The sequence below is a fragment of the Trichoplax adhaerens genome, genomic scaffold, assembly GCF_000150275.1.
Source record: "Trichoplax adhaerens TRIADscaffold_7 genomic scaffold, whole genome shotgun sequence".
In the NCBI taxonomy this organism is placed as follows: Eukaryota; Metazoa; Placozoa; class Uniplacotomia; order Trichoplacea; family Trichoplacidae; genus Trichoplax; species Trichoplax adhaerens.
Window position 1 is genome coordinate 2,140,385 of NW_002060949.1, and position 20,514 is coordinate 2,160,898.

General features: G+C 30.7%; 1 protein-coding gene across 1 annotated transcript; it reads right to left on the reverse strand.

Moving 5' to 3' along the window:
* Positions 1–8,246: 8,246 nt before the first annotated feature.
* On the reverse strand, positions 8,247–18,080 carry TRIADDRAFT_27920 (uncharacterized protein; the record flags this gene model as incomplete). The annotated part of the gene is made up of 15 exons (XM_002114291.1): positions 8,247–8,446; positions 9,384–9,443; positions 9,575–9,636; positions 9,730–9,780; positions 9,852–9,939; positions 10,088–10,143; positions 11,084–11,258; positions 11,334–11,384; positions 11,552–11,588; positions 12,112–12,174; positions 12,340–12,406; positions 13,224–13,303; positions 17,262–17,354; positions 17,613–17,688; positions 17,914–18,080. The coding sequence occupies 15 exons, from the start codon at positions 18,078–18,080 to the stop codon at positions 8,247–8,249; spliced, it is 1,326 nt and encodes a 441-aa protein (XP_002114327.1).
* Between the last annotated feature and the right edge of the window lie 2,434 nt (positions 18,081–20,514).

The window sequence follows — 20,514 nt, forward strand, 5'->3', positions numbered from 1 at the left end:
GATCATATGGAATAATATCTTTACTTGTCCGTTTATTTCGTAACTATTTCTAGTAAGCACAAACACTACATAGTACACGAGTGTTTAGATATAGTAATAAATTTTCAGTTTACGTTTAGAGCGTTTATCATCTTGTGATATGTAGTATGCCATTCGTAATAACAAAATTTTAGTCTCCTCTACTCCGCCTACAGTGTATGAGTTCAATAGGTCACCAACCAAGATACTCAATCAAAACTAATAGTGGATAGTACAAGGTCTATCATCGATATACAAGATATAAGAAATAAGGTATCACTTCCTTGCTGTTGATTTCCAGTTAGGTCATATAATGAAAAAAGTTACGAACTACAAACATCGGGCCAAAATAATAACTGAAAAAATACAATAGAAAATGGTAGTTTTTAAACATCATAGAAGTTTCACATGTCATGCATATTTTTCGTAATTCAGATGCAAATGAAATATTAATATCAAAGCAGTTGAGTAAATTAGTCTAGTTATTTAATAAAGGACAAAATCTATCAATTATGCTATTGAAAATACATAATGACAACAGCAATAGAGTTATGCAACTAATTTAAATTATTGGCATCATTCCCTAATATCTTAGCTTAGCTCTAAGAGTTTTAATTCTCCTTTGAAAAGCTTTCAAATTAATACTTGTATCGATATTTATCTATATCTACTTATATTTCTTAATAATTCTGCTATACATGCTAATTGGCAATCTAGTATACTTCAAGCACGCATTTTTGTTGTTGGATACAGAATAAAGTCGTTAGGTTCGAGACTGGTACTGCCGTATGATATGTTGTCGGCTTATTCCGTGGCTAAGTAAACAAACGATGTTCTAAAAGCGGCTCCTCCCTAATATTTACTCGCATAAATGTCAGTCATAGTCTTATAACCTTGTGATAGGAAATAGTTTAAATAAACGGCAGCCCATAGCAAATATAACATAGTCATTTAGCAGTGACCGGAGCATCTAACGATACCTTCAAAAACGCCCATGAAAGGATAAAACGCGTAGTTCTAGGTTTTTCACTCGTCTTATTTCACTGTACAGGTGTGGTAAAATCAATGCAATTATCCATCACATTTTTGTAAGAGTATCACCGTAGCCTTTCTGAAGAATAACGTATATTATCGATTTGAATGTATCAAATATATGAAATTTTAACTTTGAATGTTGTAAAAATATTATTGAAACATTCTTTAAGAGAACGCTCATTCTGATTGCATTATTCATATTTAAATCCTGTCAATCATGTGCACAGGTAGATATCATTGAGCAAACACAACCATTATTTTTCATTTCGTTTCCGTCTTGCTATTCCACATAGAATGTGGGCTGAAGTTGCAGTATAATTTCTGCAATTAATTAATTTAATAATTTGCAAAATTTAGCTTGTCGATAAACACTTCCATCTGATCTACTACTATCCACAATAAATAAAAATCGTTTTAAAATAGCTCAGCACATGCATAAAAAATAAAACATATGCTAATGTAAACAAGATTAATAACTGGCATACTTTTATTCTAAAGTACAGGTATGTTGGGAATCAAAACAGTAATGTGTTACTTCTATACGCCGCCTACTCTACTATTTAGTTCTCATAACAAAGAATCGTAGACGAAACCGCTATGCTATTTTACTTCAATTTGCTATACGAGAAACTATGCAGAATTAATTAATGATCATTCTCGATGAGTCATGAAAGTTAAATATATAAATTTATATAGATTAATACTAACTTTACGATCTACAGTATCATGCTGAATAATAGGATAAATTAGTAAATTATTTCATTAATTTAATAAATCGACAATGCAGTTAAACCCAGCTATAATTGCTATCTTCATTTTGCAAGCTTTTAAGTGTCAAACTGCGAGCACCGATACGCCCTTAAGACTTATAAATCCTTATTACATACAAACTGGTTTAAAATTGGTTTTTATAATGCAAATTAATGTATTACTCAATTCTAGAGGTCTAAATTCAGCTAAGTAGCAAAGCTCTTTGTATGTAACTAAATTTCGTCCGTATGTAAACGTATGAGTATACTGTTACAAGATACTATCTGATGCATTAGAAGCTATTTAAATGGATACACATTCTATCAGAGGCATAAAATATATTCTCTACTCCGTGATGTGTTTATAAAGAATTTCTTGGATTAAATTTAGTAGCCCTAAGTTGTAATATTCTATTAATTAGGAGCGGTATCTAATATTTCCACACCTATAACATTATGAATGCTTGGCGACACAATAATGTATTTCCCATTTAGATAAATACTATATGTAGAGAAGTACGATAGATTTCTATTTCATATCTCATTGATCTGTATGCTGAATTAGACTGCTAGTTTAGTATGTAATAAAGTTAATGCCGTGTATTAAAAAGCTTAGCGAATATTATAATATAGATCAAACCAACAATCTCATATTCGATTACTTCCAGTTAAAAGTTTTCGCTGAATTGTCATAAGCAAGGACTTCCATCGTATTTCAGTTTTGAGATTAACCGGCTAAGTTGTAAAATATAATAGCTAGATCATTATCAACTCAAACAGTCTCGATAGCGTGGGTATCTTCTTGGGTGGCATATTAAAAAGCTCCTTTAATCTAGGCATCATAGTGAGATTGTATAATATCCAGCTATCACTCCATGCCTTCAGTATCCATAAGTAATTGCATTATTCTGAAGTAATTTGATCTAAAGAAGAGGACTTTCTTATCATGCTAACATTACGGCACTCAACACAATCTTAACACTAACAATATTCTGGATAGCAACCGGCTGTTAGGATACATGTTGATTACTAGTATCTATAGTTGTAGCTCGAAGCTACGGATAGCCAAGTTGGCATACTAAATAAATCGTGTACGACTGTATGCAAACTTTGAAGATATCTTAATAGTATCCAATCAAGGTGTGGTCATGACCCGTATTTTATTATTACGTTGTTAAGGAATTAACTTTTGTATATTATGTGATCTCGGGAGAAATGGTAAAGGGAGTATACGGTATGGCAACAATGATGATTGAAGCAATTATGTGATCGCGACGACATTTGTCTTGATGAACAATTATGTCGGGAATGCCCGCAGGCTTTACCTCTTACTGTTGGCGCCGTTAATAGCGCATTATTACAACATTACAACACTACAACCGATGATGCAGATAGCAATTTAAGAGCTATGTATTTGCATTAATATATGGCCAGATGTATCCGTAACTATAATGGGATAATACACTTTTAGCTTAAAATTAATAGGTAAATTAAGGAAGTTTTTCAAGATAGGATAAGAAATTTTCATAGCCTAAATATAGTTGTCGCAAGTTTCGGGTTTTTAAATTGGTGGGTACTACAATTTTTTACCACTATGATTTTATACTATTATTAAACGAGTAAAATAGCTAAATATAATCTTCATAATAAAAAATTTACGTAAGACTTGATGTTGTTTATAATATTTTTCATCGTGTATAATAGAATGTTTCATCTACTATATTAAACGAATGACAAGCATTACGCCTTATATTTTTGTATAGACAAGTACAATGATCTAAAATGATTTACTTCACCTTTGTTCCGAAGTTAAGTAGTAAAAGGATGGCTATTAGTACAATATAGCACAGCTTTTAATGCTTTAAAATATATACTTGTACAAATCCTGATAAGATAGAATTTTATCCTCTTTAATGTTGGTAGTCAAGGCGAAATTCTCAGGCATAAAACTACTCTACAGTAAATTACTTTTTGCCTATATAGATTGTCCCTCCACTATATTTGTGATACCCTCAAGGCCTTATTAATAAAGCCATATGATATTTATATTACAACTATCATCCGTGTTACTTTATTCTTTAATATTTAAGTAGTTCAACGGCAGAAAGAATCTATCAGATAGTGGCTTTAAGAAATCTGCAATGAAGGAAGTACAGTATTTATGAAATTGCCTTAAGAAGTTAGCGATGACGTTAAAAGGCAATAATAAAATGCGTAGGACTTCAAAACATTGGCCCAAATTGCTTTATTGACTGAAATCATAAAAGAAAACTTAAACGCTATAAATATAAAATTCGCGCCAGAAGTTGTTTACAACGTTCAAGAGGACAATTCAATAATTATGCTTCTGTTGGCGGTAGTGAATCGACGATGATGGTTAACAGAATTGATATACGGTTTATTAATATCATTGTCAGTAAAGAATGATAATGCCTAATACTCCAAATGTCTACAGATAGATCTCATTCACTATTTGAAAATATATTATTGACGATCTTCTTTTTATGTATTAGTCGCGTGATCTCTAGATTGACTAGATAGAATAGGACGAAAATAGTTGATGATTGTCACAAGACAACAGAGGATTATCAAGGACAATAATAGCGAATTTTAGTAGTAGAACATGATGGATCAATCGTAATTCATAGTAAATTACTATAAGCACAACATCGAAACTACTCTAATTCTTTTTACTATTTTCCTACAACCAGGTGTCTACCATAATGACGATCAGGTGATATTCAACAATAACGCAATAGTTTGAGTAGAGTAAAAAAATGGTATCTATATGAGCGCTACTTATTAGGTATAACTTATTCATGTGACCGGATACAGAGGAAATAGGAATATAATATTAACTAAATCATCACAGCTGCAAGCTGTAATACAATATTTAATTAGTAACTTCCATGCCCGTTACATATAAACATATAAGACTAATTTATAATCATCAATAATACCTAATAAACTAAAGTACATACTTCTTTGAAACATAGCGTCGTCATTTACCAGTATTTATCAACAAAAATCATTTTACGCTAATAATTGTAGACATTTAGTTGAATGCAAAGAATCTATTTGTATCTCACAATAATTCTACATTTATAAATTATTTCTATTAAAGTCAAATGGAGTAGTGATGCCATCGTAGGAGATATAAACAGGAAATACCTACAAAAATTCATACCAGTCATATTTCCAATTTTACAAATAAAATAAAATATATGCAAAAATGCAACAATAATGCACTTTCATAAATTTTCTTTTTATCTTATTTATTAAATTACCGCACTTTTTCAATATCGACAGTTTAAGTACTGAAATCGCGTATTTATATAGAAATAGATTCTGCGGTAAATAATTCACATTAAAAAATAAAAAGATAAAAACTATTAATCGAATAATAAATAATATATTTAACAATTTTTAAATTTCATATGACGTCAATAAAAGATTAATACCACCGGAGATAGACTTGATAATCTTTTTAGTTAATAATGTTAATATACCAATTAAAATAGGCTTCTGCATTTAATGTATTCTCTCCTGTATCAATACTTAAATATAAGATGACAACCAACAATTAACCATTTGCTTAATGACATATCACTATTCTATGACTTATCCTATTCGTCATTTTATTAATATTGACGATACGTTATTACATTAAAAAATTTTGCTTTAAAAGGATGTCAATTATCACCTCTAAGAAAGTGAAAATTCGAATATATTCAGACAATGAATAAATTAATAATCAGTTTAAGGTTGTATTTAGATAGTGCTGTATTGATTAATAAGTAATAATTATGTTCTTGATAGCATGTAGAAAATAGTAATACTAAATAAACTTGGTTTTGTAACATTCTAATATATTAAATCTTACTATGAAATTGAAGCTAATCGTAAAAATTTACTATATCTGGCCACAATCGAGTAGAAAGTCCTGAATACAATTATGCATATAGTCCATGAAGTGCAAACCGTACTGCATGAGCTTCTATCTTAATGTGCAAACATATTGGGCTTGATCAAGCATAAGGTCTTGTAGCCAACAAATACTTAATCCAATAAGTAAATCCAGCTCTCATTGTTTCCAAATGCCGACAAACTATGTCATACGTTTAATAGAGTATTCAACTATTGTACTTATTCCAAAATTAAAAATCTGAAATTTAAAATTAACTAGCCTCACTTATAATAAAGTATCGAATATAGGTAGAGTAGAAAAATAACTGCTGAAATCTTTAAGCAGAAGTGAAATCATAAATAGACAATATAAATCAAAGATTAAAAATTCGAGCTATTTATAAGGGAATTCTTGTAAATACACATATCCGTATATGAATTTTAGTCTATTACGAAAGCATGGCTTTTGAAAATATTAAGCGGTAAAGTATACTATTAGATTGATAAATATTTTTAAATAACAGGAACTTAACACTCCATTTTATTAATATGCATAGATTGAATTCGTATGGACACCGCCGTTGAGACATAATTGGACTTAATATACTGAAATAAAGAGTCTGGTAAATTTTGAAGGCGAAAACCCACAAAATTGTATAGTTATTTCATTTCACTATTTTAAACTCATAAAATACCACTGGTTTATTATGTGGGAAAAGTTCAAACGTTCAGTAAATTATCTTTGTAAATATAGATCAAATCAATGGAAGAAGTAAATCATAATATAATAGGGTAAAGTAGATTGATTATTACTATGAAGCTAGAAAGAATTTTTTATTTCTGTCTTTCAGTTCTGTTGATTCGTTTACAATAATAAGTAATAGTAAACGCACCTACATCTACTGAGGTAGTTATAACCAAGTACGGCTTTCTAGCTTCTGTTAGTATTTCTAACAGATCTATCTCTTGAATTCCTATAAATTTAACTTTATTATTCTATTGATTTCTGGATGAGTTAAATTACAACAAAAACATAAAAGATTCATTGCAAATAAAAGTAGATCATAAAATCTACTTTTAACATTCAGCGGATTATCAAATGTAAAATTGACAGACTAAATCTATTGAGGTAGAAAATTTATATTAAAATGGAAAATAGCAAGGTCTTAGTGTGTATTAAGATTTTCATACATCTATAGTCATGATCGCTGATAGTTCAGCAATCAGTACAAGATACAAATCGTAATAAAGAATTTCAATCTGTAATTCTACATGACATAAAAAAGTATATCAATACAAGAATACAGCTGTATGACTGTCAAAGTGTTATAAAATATACTATATTAGAGCAAAGAAGAGATACCAAAATGCAGTTGATAGTAGAATAAAAATATCGATAATACGCATATGTATATAATATGCACATGTACTAATACACTTGGACATTTATATTCATATAAAGATGCAACATATGCAAGAATATATGTATATATATATTTATAAAAGAAAATAGATGATGATATAACATCATAAGATAATAAAAACGAAAAGAAATATTTAATTAGATGATTATGGAAATACAGTGAACTAGTTACATGAAACATTGATTATCTACAAGCCATTTGCACCGAATGGACGATGCTATGATACAGTTCAATACGAAAATAAATTCCTTTAGTTAGAATTATAAATTTGTAACAAATATAGTTCTATGTTATATGTATTCAAAAGGTTAATGTCAATGCCAATATCGTAGAAGTGTTATACAAGATTGTACGATGTGATATCTGTACAACTTGTATTACAAGAATATCATAAAATAAAGTTTGCTTGGCATGAAAATTGATAAATTTTGTCTGTCCTTCTATCTAATTAAGTAATGGCATTGATGAAGAATGTCCGAGCATGTAATGGTTATGAGGTGTTCTATTTTCTAGTTAACTTTTCACTGAAATATTCTATAATTTATCTATCTTCATGGTATTCATTTGCTGTGCAAGTTCTTGACGCTTAATGCTAGCTAATATAATAGCTCACTGGATAGATCATATAGCAATAACGTTGATAAAGAAAATAATAAAAAATATTGGTCACTACCAACTTAATAGCATGAATGTGTCCACTGATGTGATAAGGATAATTGATGTTATAGTTCTTACTATTTCGATACTATTTTAGAAATCGATGGAGAAAAATGAAATCAAAAGTTGTGGCAAATATGTTATAGGAGGCACCAGTAGATTAAGGCAATGATAATGATGGCCATCCCTGCTAAGCAGCCATAATGGTATAAGTAGGAGAGTTCTAATCACCTCATCAGCGCTGTTGTAGTTAAAGCAGCGAAAGTGCGATTAGTTGCTGGCCGCTTGTTTAACGTAGAGACACGAGATGATTTTAACGGCGAGAGAATAGGCTGCGTTGACATTAGGCCAGTTACTCTAAAGTTTTAAAATAATACTTCTAGTTAGTCTACATTTGGCGCAATTTCAACATTTACTTTACGCAGTAATTATATAAAAGACTGTCAATAAATAAAGTTCATTTCAACCTTAGTGGCTGTGTTATTCCACGTGTATGGAGGGATCTTAAATCATCGTTCCTAACTCCACCGGTTGTGGCAGCACGCACATGATTTTGAGACTTCAGTCGCCGTAGTTCATCGCCTTGGGATAAGGATTGCGATAGTGATGGCGTAGCTGGAGTATATGTTCTCGATGTATTACTGGAAGAAATCCTAGCTGCACTTCTAGTATTATAATAAGATGTAGTTGATGGTCTGAATCCATAGCTAGACGTAGTAATAGTCTAGAAATTGAATAAAAACAATATTTAAAATCAGAAAGCAATAAACAGATTGAAATTCTAGTAGATTATTACAAAATTTTAATTTACTGGTTAGTCATTACCACAGTGAAATGAAATTATTTAATTTGAGAGAGATTAGCATTTTTTAACAGGCTATATTCGAGCATATTAAAAGTCAACACATATTCTTAATCAATATTTTATAAAGTCCTAACAGGAATCAAAGAAGTGAGATGCAAATGATTGGCCTTTACAAACACTATTAACTTTTTAATATCGATACATTCAGTTGACTAGACTGGACTATCGTTTAAAGGACAAAATGAACAAATTATTGAATGTCCTGTATTAACGTTATTATCAATTCATTGAATAACAAACTCATTAAAGTAATATTATAATAAATCCGGCAATATCTATAAATTGTATTTTAGTTGACGTTTGAAACAAGGACTAAAATGTTGATGCTGATGATTTAATGCAAGTCAATGTTATTAATGTCTTAATTATGTGGCACTAATTGAAATGATCTTACACGGAATAGCATAAGTAAAAATTATTTGTATTAGTGATACCGAATTCACTCTATCGTAAGTTCAATGCATAAAATGTACTTGAGCAATATCGTAATTATCAGTGAGCATTGAATAAATTGAATACAAACATATTAAGGTAATATTCCATAAGAGTTAGTGATAGTGCAGAAATACATAAGAGTAAATAATAATCAGTTTACCTCTTGTTTTGTCCTTCGAGGTGTCAGCGTTTTGCTAAGAGCACTAATGCCAGATGTCGAGCTACTCTTGCTAAGACCCATGTCTAGACCACTTGTTGGAGAGGAATAAGTAAAGAGATTTTTAATATCTCTACTATCTTCGATTTTAATCGTTTCCACTCCACTTGTAAGTTTATTGATCTCTACTGGATCACCTAGAAAAATGAAAAAATCTTATAATTAATATTTTATAGTAGTACTGGCAATATTCTTGCCTGGCACAAATATGATGATGATTTACGAGAACGGTCATGTATAGACAAATTACAGTATTTGCTGAACTTACTTTCATGCTTTTTATTTTGTACATCAAAGACCTCTCCTTCAATCCAGAGCAAGTTTTGTTTCCTATTAGATTTAAACAATTTGTTGTAAGTGATTTTATGTAGAATTATATCTAATTTATAGCTATCAAGTGAAACAGATTACTATTATACTTACTCTTCTAAGAAATGCTGTTGAGGTCCGATAACCGATCCTGGACGGCAAATTCTATAAGACAAAGTCAAACTTATTACATTTCTTACATTAACTATAGATTAATAGCTCTGATACGATCCTACCTTAACCAGCCAATGGCTTCTGATGCAGTAAATCGGTAATGCTTCATCAAATAGCAACCAAGAAGTGTTCCAGTTCGCCCAAGTCCGGCTAATTTATATTAATGAATTATTATTATATTATTTAAGAGTGCTAAGATATAACGATCGCTAGCTTATCGTGATTAAGATATTTATACGTGCCTAATATCTCTAAACATTGTAAATTTAAAAAACAAAATTTTATGACTTCGATTTACCTTTGCAATGTACAGCAATAGCGCCTACATTTTTCTCACATAATCTCAAAAACTCACTATACGGAAAAATAAAATATTAAATTGAAGTCGTAATTGCTCAATTGGGTAGAAAAAATTTTTCTATTTTGATTTCTATTTTTGCTTTTAATTTTATCAATTCAGAACCTTTGATAGCTTTTCAATTAATAGACTAGAAATCATTTTTATTTTAATGTTTGTAAACTCGGAATTTAGGGTGCATTTCAACGAGATAACGGTATTATTCTAGATCACTTAGACGTATCCATATGTAGCGCAATTTTAATTTAGTATAGGACCTATTGATTGTATCACCTTATAACTTGCCACTTTCGATCAGACTTTATTTACAAAATCAATAGTATAGTTTATGTTGTTTTTAAAAGAATCAGTTGTTATTAGAAAGGTTAATTTATCGATGCTTTATTTGGCAGTGTTGTTATTTCGTTATAATCTGTACTTAAGACTATATCTAGAAATCCGGATGCATTTTACGTTATTTTAGCGTATTCGTTATACAGTGTCAATACAGATTTTGTAAGTTTATGATTTCTGATATTAAATCTGATCAGAACCAGATTTAATGAGTACAGGTGCTGTATGCTCGTCTCTACTTGTGTCGATCTATTCATTGTGTGAATTTAGTTTGTGCTTCTTAAACTGAGTGGTCATATAATTATCATGATCATCCTAATTACTATAAGCTAAGGCTAACTTAGAGTTTATAAATTAAGATTTAAGCTAAATTATTTTTCTTGGAATTGAAAATTGATTGTTTGTAAGCATCTCTTACTAAATATTCTCATGTTTATAAGAATAGCTCAGATTTAAATGGATTTACTAGCACTTTTACAACTTTCAAAGCAACATATGAAGCTTAAAGCAGGATGCTTTCTATCCAATCAAATCCATTATTGTCACTACTTAATAAAAGTAATTATGTAGAAATATAGGTTTGCCTATTTATCTGTTCCTTACTTTACAATTTTATCGCTTGGAGTGCTGCCATCGGTAAAGAAAAGGTCCTTGTGATCAATACCATTATTGGTGAATCGCTTAGCATCGTATATTTTTTTGTTTAGTCGAATGACAAATGTAATATTATGCTTATGAAAGTAGGAAATGTAGGCTTCTGGGGCATGTAATGGATAGCCTACACAGGAGTAAAAAAAATCAAAGTGAGCTATAATCTTGATTTTGGATAATTAGCTACTGTTTTATTCTTTACCATTTTCTACTGTTGTTTTATCATGAGGTCCGCTAAATGCTAAAAATTTTTCTAGCAAATAAAATAAAGTATTAGAAATTAAGATAGCTCTATCTTGTTAGATGGTAACCTTTAATTATTTTGTATACGCGTATATAGATTGTATAGATATAAATCGAAACCCAAAATGCTAAGAAATAAATTCATAACTTTTAAAGAGTAATCTATTCTAAACATACTTGGTATAATCCAATTAAAGTCGCCATTTTCCACTTTCTAAAATGTTAAATAATAAAATAATTTGCTTATAAGAGTATCATTGGAACTGTATCGTATTTAAAGTAAAATTTGGTGATTTTCATGATTTCTTTAATTCAGAAATTGATCATGAAGAAAATAGTCAGGAATAAATCATAAAATTTACATTTAAAAAAATTCATTTGAATTACATCATGTTTAATAAAATAAAGTAAGAGAGGTGATTTAGTAATTTCTTTTAATTTAGAATTAATCATATACGAGGTAGTCATACACAAATCATAAACGTTTACGTATTAGTATACTATTTGAACTATATCCTATTTAATCAAAGTATAGCAAGAGGAACAATTTATAGCATTTCTTCTAAAGTAGAATTAATCATATACGAGATAGTCTGGTGTGGAACCAAAACTGAATTGGCTATCTATGAATTCATTGGTACTATTTGTAAAATCTTAAATAGTACTAATTGCTTGCTAAGGCATTGCAGTGATATTTGTTCAATTTGGCAGTTCTAGGAGAATATTTGATGCCTTACTTCGTAATATTCGTATTCATCAACGTCGAAAGTGTCAAAGGAAACAAAACCATTGTCCATGCCCTAGAAGAAAGGCAATATCAAATATTAAAACATGATCTTAAGATAGAGTAGACAGCAATGTATTTAATAAGACTATAAGTAAGGAGAGCGGGTAGCAATCCTATTTACTCTATTCTACTTATGATGACTTCTGCTCTAGATTCTTTTTGAGCACTTATTTCTTACCTTTTTGAGAGCTTTAAGGCAATGCAAAATGGTTAAGTTGTAAGTAGATGGCCCATAAGAAGCGTCCCTAAATTTAATTGAAAAGAATAATTAGAGATATTCAAATAAACTAATCATGACACATGGTAAGGTCAGTAAGGATTAGAAAATCAATCCTAATAGTGGCTAGTCGTTTAAGTTTATGAAGATATTTCTTGGGGTTAGTTTACTGAAGAAAATTCGTAACATCGTTAGATAGCATGCAATGTTTTCTTTCAAACGATCAGAATAGCTATTGTGATAGATGATGTTTCCAAGTTAAGGGTTAAAATAAGTGTTATAACTAGTCCAAGCTAATTGGGTGATTTGATAACTAGGCTTAAAGTTTAAAATGATTGCCTTGCTAGCTCTGTTAGCCTCGAAAACTCTAGTTACTAGTAAGCCTAGTTTATCAGACTACTTGTTTACTTTTGTAGAGATTTGGCTTATTATACCGATGCGGAATACGTATTTTATGCTGAAACAATTTCCCATCGGCGACATACTTATTCGATGTGTATATCAAGTGTAATAAAAGTAAGAAGGAATTTTAAAGCTAATAAATCTTGATTCAATATCATACGGTACGTGTAGAAAGAGTGGTCTCTCAGGATATGATCAGCCCAAGAAATGTTCTATAGTTGCTATTGCTATCATTAAAAGGTTTATTTTTAGGTCTATTGTATCTCCTGGTTATGCCATCTACTAAATATGTCTTAGCATCTCAATGAAATCTTGCACTGGAAAATGCTATAGTAAATCCGGTCGAAAATGGTAGGTTGTACAAGTCGTTGTGAGCAGTAAAAGGTTATAAACAAGCAAGAAAATGAGTTCGTTATCATACTACTTAAAACTAACAATCTTACCGGAATGGTAGGAATGGAGGTTTATTACCATTTGTTAAAATATGATAGGCATCGTCAGGTGATTTTCTTAAACCAATAACCTAAAATTGAATTAACAAATTATTCCATAGTTGAGCTTTTAAGATATAATGGAAATGAATAATAGAAACTATGGCAATGCTAATGATTGTGAGGCACTTTGGTAGAACCAAAAAACTGGACGGCAAAGTCAATGAACGAAATTTATTTTGAAGGATTATCAGTGGATGGATAAATTGACATGATTCCATTCCTCTTCTTTGACTCTATTTCATCCATGCATGTAAGAAATTGTTTGGGATTACTGTCTATCTGACTGCAGCAGACAGCGGATTGACTCTGGAAAGAAGAACGGTAGCGACCGAAATCGTTTCTATGAATACATAAGAGGGCTTAAAACAACGCGTTACTGTATTACCAAATTACAAAATAACTTTGGTAAAGAATTCTGATGCATCCTTATTGCTTATTATTTAATTCAGTGATTATAAACTTGGAGAGTGCTATTTAGGAAGAGCTCCTTTCTCCTGTCATTGTCTTCGTAATGTGAAAGTGCAACGTTCATCATTTCTTAGGATTTTATTCAATTAGAAAGGATGATATTAGGGAAATTTGTTTTAAGTAGCTTTATTGTGATCTCAATATCTATAAAAAGATTTCCTATAGACCCGTTTTCTAATTGGGTTATTCGAGAACCAACGTAAGAAACACTATCCTGTTACTTTAGCGTTGATTGACTGTTATTGTGATATTTTTGACGATTTGTCTTTAAAATCTGTCGTCGGTTGGACTAGTCATAGGATTCCCTACAGGCCCATTTTCTAATTGGATTATGTAAGAATCAACATAAGCTACAATAGATCCTGTTATTTTAGCAATGATTGACTGTAAATTGTGGTATTATTAACGATTTCTCTTTGAGAGCTGTCGTCGATTTGACTAGTTATAAAATTCCTTGCAAACCTCTTTTTGTAATTGGATTACGCGAGAGCCACCATAAGCTACAACATCCTATTACTTTAGCATTGATTGACTGTAAATCGTGATATTATTGACAAATTATCTTTTAAGACCTGTCCTCGATTTGACTAGTAGTAGCATTCCTTACAGAACCATTTCTAATTGGATTATACGAGGACCACCATAAGCTACAACATTCTGCTACTTTAGCATTGATTAATTGTAATCGTAATATTATTAGTGATTTCTTTTTTAAGATCTGTCGTTGATTTGACAAATGATATTACATAAAAGCACCTTAAAATTCATTGAATAGAAAATAAGTCTATTCATCCTCAAAAACTATCATGTCTTGAGGCCATTTGAATTGACCCTATTCCACTCCTTATACATTTATTGAAGTGTTAGCTCTAAGCAGTAATATTATTAATTTCTTACCCTAAACTCTAAATTGATCCAGCCTAACCTTTATTCTATCATGAGATTGCAGCATTATATCGCTACCGACTCAATTATTGAACTGTAACTTTTTTTGTCTCAAGCTGGATAGTTACGACTCGTTTCACAGCTTTCACTGGACGGATTCAATCCATTTCTGATCCATCATTAGATTGCAAGGCTTTGAAGCCTTTTACGTTAACTGCGTTGATTTAACGATGCGCATTAAGTAGGAACCTTGATATTATCAATTCTATGAACGTTTGGCCTTTAAACGTAAATTTGATTTTGTCCATTTTTATATCTTATCCAAGGATTTGATTTCTTCTTGACTTCCTAAACATTTTACCTCTAGCTAGCATTTGTGTAATATAAAGTGCTCATAGATCACTTAATTTCAAAAGATCATCATTTCTACCGTAGCTTTGGAGATATAAATTAAAGGAAGTGGAAATCGGGTAGAAAAGGCTAGTTTAGGTGATGCGACGTATTAAAAAACTTCTATACTTATGTAGCATAATTAAATTAGAAAACAATGTGAAAATTCGGGTAGGATTGACTTGTGTAGGTGCTGAGAAGTATTTTAAAACTTCTTTACTTATGCCACTTAGCTCAATAAGAAGGTACTCAGATTTGAACTCTTTTCTTGTTAATTTAACAGCATAGTTTAGCCTGGTTATATTTTCAAAGCGGTGTGAAGTAGACCTACAATCAGACGCTCGTATGAGGGAAGACAATCTTAAATGGTTTAAAACTTAGTATCTTTCGTCTAACCATAACCTCATATAGTAACGGAATCTAATGTCTAGTTGAATGCAAAATACGGTTTTGATTCCAACAAAAAGCGATATTGCCTGTCTCTGCAAGTCTTTGCAAGCTAATACAGATTCAAAGAAGTCCTTAACTAGTTTTAGTTCCATTATAAAGAATTCGCCACTTGAATTTGGTAAAGGATGATATTGCAAACTACAGCAGTTCTTCAAAAGCTATGACAAATTTTAAAAGAACTCTTAACTAGTTCTAGTTCCGTCATTAAGAATCCTCTATTTGAATTTGGTAAAAGACGATATTGTGAATTATAGCAGTTACTCAAAATCTACGATAAATTTAAAAGAATTTCTAAACTAGTTCTAGTTCTGTTACAAAGAATTCGCTATTTAAATTTAGTAAAAGACGATATTGCAAATTACAGCAGTTATTCAAAGCTATGATAAATTTAAAAGAACTCTTAACTGGCTCTAGTTTCGTTATATAGAATCTTCTATTTGAATTTGGTAAAAAACGATATTGTAAATTACAGCAGTTCTTCAAACGCTACAACAGATATTAAAAAGGATTTCTTAACTAGTTCTAGTTCCGTTATGAAGAATCCACTATTTGAATCGAGTAAAAATGATATCAGAAATCATTACAGTTCTCCAGAACGACTACATATTAAAAAAAATACTTAACTAATCCTATTTCCGTGTCGAAAAATCGACTGTCTAAGATCAATTGGTGACTATGAATAGGATACCCCATAGGTTGTCATGATAAACTTGTCTACTTTTACAAAAGTTCGTTCGATGTCATCGATTGAGTGCCGTCAAAACAGCAATAAATAAAAATTGAACCGTGATTTTATTTTAAAGGTACAGTTCTTAAATCGTGTTTAACAAATGGTTGAAAAGGAATTTTACGCCTCTTCTTTTAAGCTCAATAGACTAAGTGTTAGCCACTAAGCTTTATCGGGACGTGGTAAAATGATTAATTGTAGTACTAGCCAATGTTGAAGCGATCTAGATGAGTAAATTATGAAACTAAACAAATGCTTGAAGATGTCTAATAATTGACATTCAATTTGAATTTTGAAGAGGGAAAACAGGGTTGAAATCATATTAATATAAACAACTATTTTAAAGTCAATATTGTAGTTGATAAAATGTTGCTAGTCATGAATTAAAGAGTGCAAATCGTGTTAGATAGATAAATAATTACTGTATTGGGTACGATGCTGAAGTAAAATTTAATTTGTGTCCAATTTTTTCATGTAGAAAAATGATAAAATACCAAATCAATGAAGAAAGGAGGGATTTCCAATCCGGATCAATCTGATCATGCGGTATCATGATTTAAAACAACGAGAATGAGATAGATAGCTAGCGCAATCAAGTCTTGAAACCTACCATACCGAAAATAATCTTTCGTTGACGTTTAAAATCAAAATTTTAGGCGATATAGTAAGGAATGGCAGACGGAGGATGAATCACGATTGGAATAGTCATGAATGCTTAGGGGTGATTTTAAGATCGTTACAGTCAACGGAACGGAGAAATCATCATAGACAACAACGGTATTAATATCGATTTAGAGATTAAGTCAATAGGGAAAAAATTAATAACTTGATGAAAGTGGTACAAATATCGAAGGGGCAAAAAACCAATTTTGACTCGTGTTGATTTCTTTCATGAGTCGATGAGAACAGAAGCAATGACAATCATTTAAAAATAAAGCCGATATTTGCAAACAAGGACAAGCAAGTATACATGCATGATAGGATTGAGAAGATTTCATCCCGGATTAAAAGCTAAATCTGATATTATAGGATAATCGCATGCATTCAATAAATGAGAAGTAACTTACCGAATAAGCCGCAATTAAAAATGCAGCATTAGCACGTTTCTTGCTGTCGTAACTTGTATAATGAACAATTTTCTTCTTAGCCAGTGTTGGAGACTACAATGGTAGTAAAATCAACAAGAGACTTTACGATATAACATGATAATTTAGCCAGCATTTGAAGTTGTCAATAATTAGCTTTAGACAGGAAAAGAACTATTCAAGACTTTCAATACAAAGTAACACCAATTATACTATCCTTTAAATATCATATTTAATGATGGTAACAGCTATGATCAAGTTTCAGTCAAGAAACCGTAGTTGCATTTTATAATTTAAGAGTAGAAAGAGTTTCCTCTATTTTATTGGCATTACCTTCAATTTCTTGTTTAGTTTGCAATAGTAGCGATATAGGACAGCCATATTGACTGGACCAAAGTCAGAATAGAAACTAAATAACGATATATCAGGATTAGAATCGGCTTAGTAGTATCAATTGAAAATGACGATATTAAGAAATGCTTTTGCTAATGGATGCTCGAAAAGATGTTGATGTACTAACATATTAAATTAGGCTAACTATATTGGATCAATAATCGAATATGAAATAGACCGGTAGTGATCGATGAAAAGTGATGTAATTAACTTAACCACAAAGTCAATGCCATCGACTTACTTTTCATATTGAAATTCATGATCGATACTAAAATAGTGGACACCAGTGGAACTACGCGGTTTAGTTCGTAGTGTAACAAAATATAACCGACCTGAAATAGGCAGACGAATAGAAGAAATAGTTAAAAAGGAGTTACAAATAAAGAAATGATGATTCAACTTATTCATCACTAATAGCAAGAGCTTATTTTTCTTTTTTTCCATTAAACTGATTAATTCGATAAACTACAAGTTGATGACAATAACGTAAAGTAATCTCAGCCTAGTGATCCAATGGAGCTCTTTCAAGTGATCGATGATTGCCTTATAACAATCAACTTTACATTTTTTTTTCTTTTTACCTTTTATAAATTCACTCGCTTCGTTCAAGATTAAACTTTCACTCATCATGATTAAAAGTGATGATTAAAATATCATTAATAGAACCACCTTTTAATACGTATAAAACAATAATTGGTAGAATCGATTTGGATGTTTTTTATCCCTTTCAACTTGACGTTAGTTTCTACCAGTAAGAATTAGACCAATATTTCGCTAGATTAATGGATCCAGAGATGAAATACAAGCTTATATAAAAGAATATAAAATAAATGATGGATGAAATAATTCAACTAATGTAGAAATCACTCTACTCAAGAAAGCGCTCCGAAAAGTAATGTCTACAACTATAATCGAAGTAAAAAAGATTAGTCTATATCGAATAGGAACAAGTGACTGTTCAAATGGATTATTCACGTCAACATGTAGATTAAAATGTGTTGCTTATTATACCGTAACTACTTAACTTGGAGGATGGTTTTTGATGATTGTAGTCTATCTACTTGATATTGTTTGTACTCAGGTTAATTATCTATTCTATTTTCATGATGATTTAATTCACATAATATTGCAGTCATGCTGTTCTAGTTCAACCTTATCCTTGTATAGATTGACTGCATTTCTAATTTAGGTAATCAAACTTGTATCTATCTTTCAATACAATCAATACTATTCAGTAAAGAAAAATAACAAATAATCGACGATAGAATAATACAACAACGAGGTAAAATTTGGATTTGAATTGGCTTTAACAATAATGATTAGTTTTGGTTACTAACTGACGTTGCCAACCATGTGATCGGTTGTTAACCAATAACAATAATTATCCCTCCAGGCAAGCTAACATCTTTATTGCCATCGATGGGTTTATTTTGACATGATATTAATACTAGTAGCCGTAAGATGATGAATGGAAATCAATAGAACATTTGCTTCAGGCCAACTACTCATGTTGTATCCAGTTGCTTGTTACAAATCAACTAATTATTATTCAATTAAAATCGCGAAAAAGTCTTCAAGTTGTTTATTTGCTTGATCAATGATTGAAATCGCCATTTTTAAACAATCGATCGTCGACCAATTTTAATTATCTTGCTAATATTAGTTCGCATATAAGCTAATTTGGATCTTATTTTAATCCGATGATTTTAGTTAATTTGTCTTGAGCTAGATCAATTCATCATAATCAATTGTTGTAGTGGAGAGAATTAACTGTTTAGTTTATATAATGATGATACTATCGACTACTGTCCTTCATCCGTTGAATAATATTTGGAATCAAAAATGAGCTAGACGGTGCCTCAAATAGTATTGGAAGTCTTGTCATAATTTTAAAATTATATTTACGTCTATGCACACCTAGGGATACTAGCTGTACTAATGCTTATCCATAGATTATTATCCTCTCTAAAGTCAGCCTTCATTTCCTATTCTGATTCTATTATCGACTATTCATACCTGTAATTAAATTTTAAACCTTTTTGTGATTATTTTCCATTCTTTAGAAGCTGGTAATTAATTATCAGTCTGATCGGTCATAATCACTTTACGTAAATATTATCCATCAATCCACTTGATTATTTATTTATTATCGTGAAAAGAAATATCATACATAGTTGATAAACTGTAGTGATTTCAGCTAATTATAGCAGTACCATCAAGTAGGTAGGTAGTGCTGGAAAGTAAAATAGACAGTTACGCTTAATAAAGTAATCGTGGAAGATGCCCAGTAAGAGCTTATAACCTCATTTACTGCTTTATCGTCGAGATTGGACTGTATTAAGCTCGCACACGTATAATATTATTATAACTAAACGTCGTCACTAATGACTTAAGGTAGTTATTACATATAGCAGATGAAATTTAATAAAAGCGACTATGAATATTATACTATCAGATTCGTTGTGGTCTTATTAGCTTGCTGATATTATGATAGTTAAATATCGCCACTAATAACGTACGGTAGTTGTTGCATATGGTAGATGAAATTTAATACAAGTGACTATGAGTATTACATTATCAAATTTATTACGGTCTTACTAGCCCATTTCTATGTAAGTATAATCACGAAAGTGTATTCTTGGTTACAAAGTATAAAGCCTCATTAAAGCTACTAAGGATAAGAAATACCAATTTTATGCGATCTGCTCTGTCCGCTCTTTGCAGCATTAATGTAGTAAAATGTTAGATTAATACTTAGCACTGTGCGATTCAACTGAGATAATACTACGTAATTATTATCTAATCTATCTACAAACCTATCTATATGTATTTGATAAAAGAA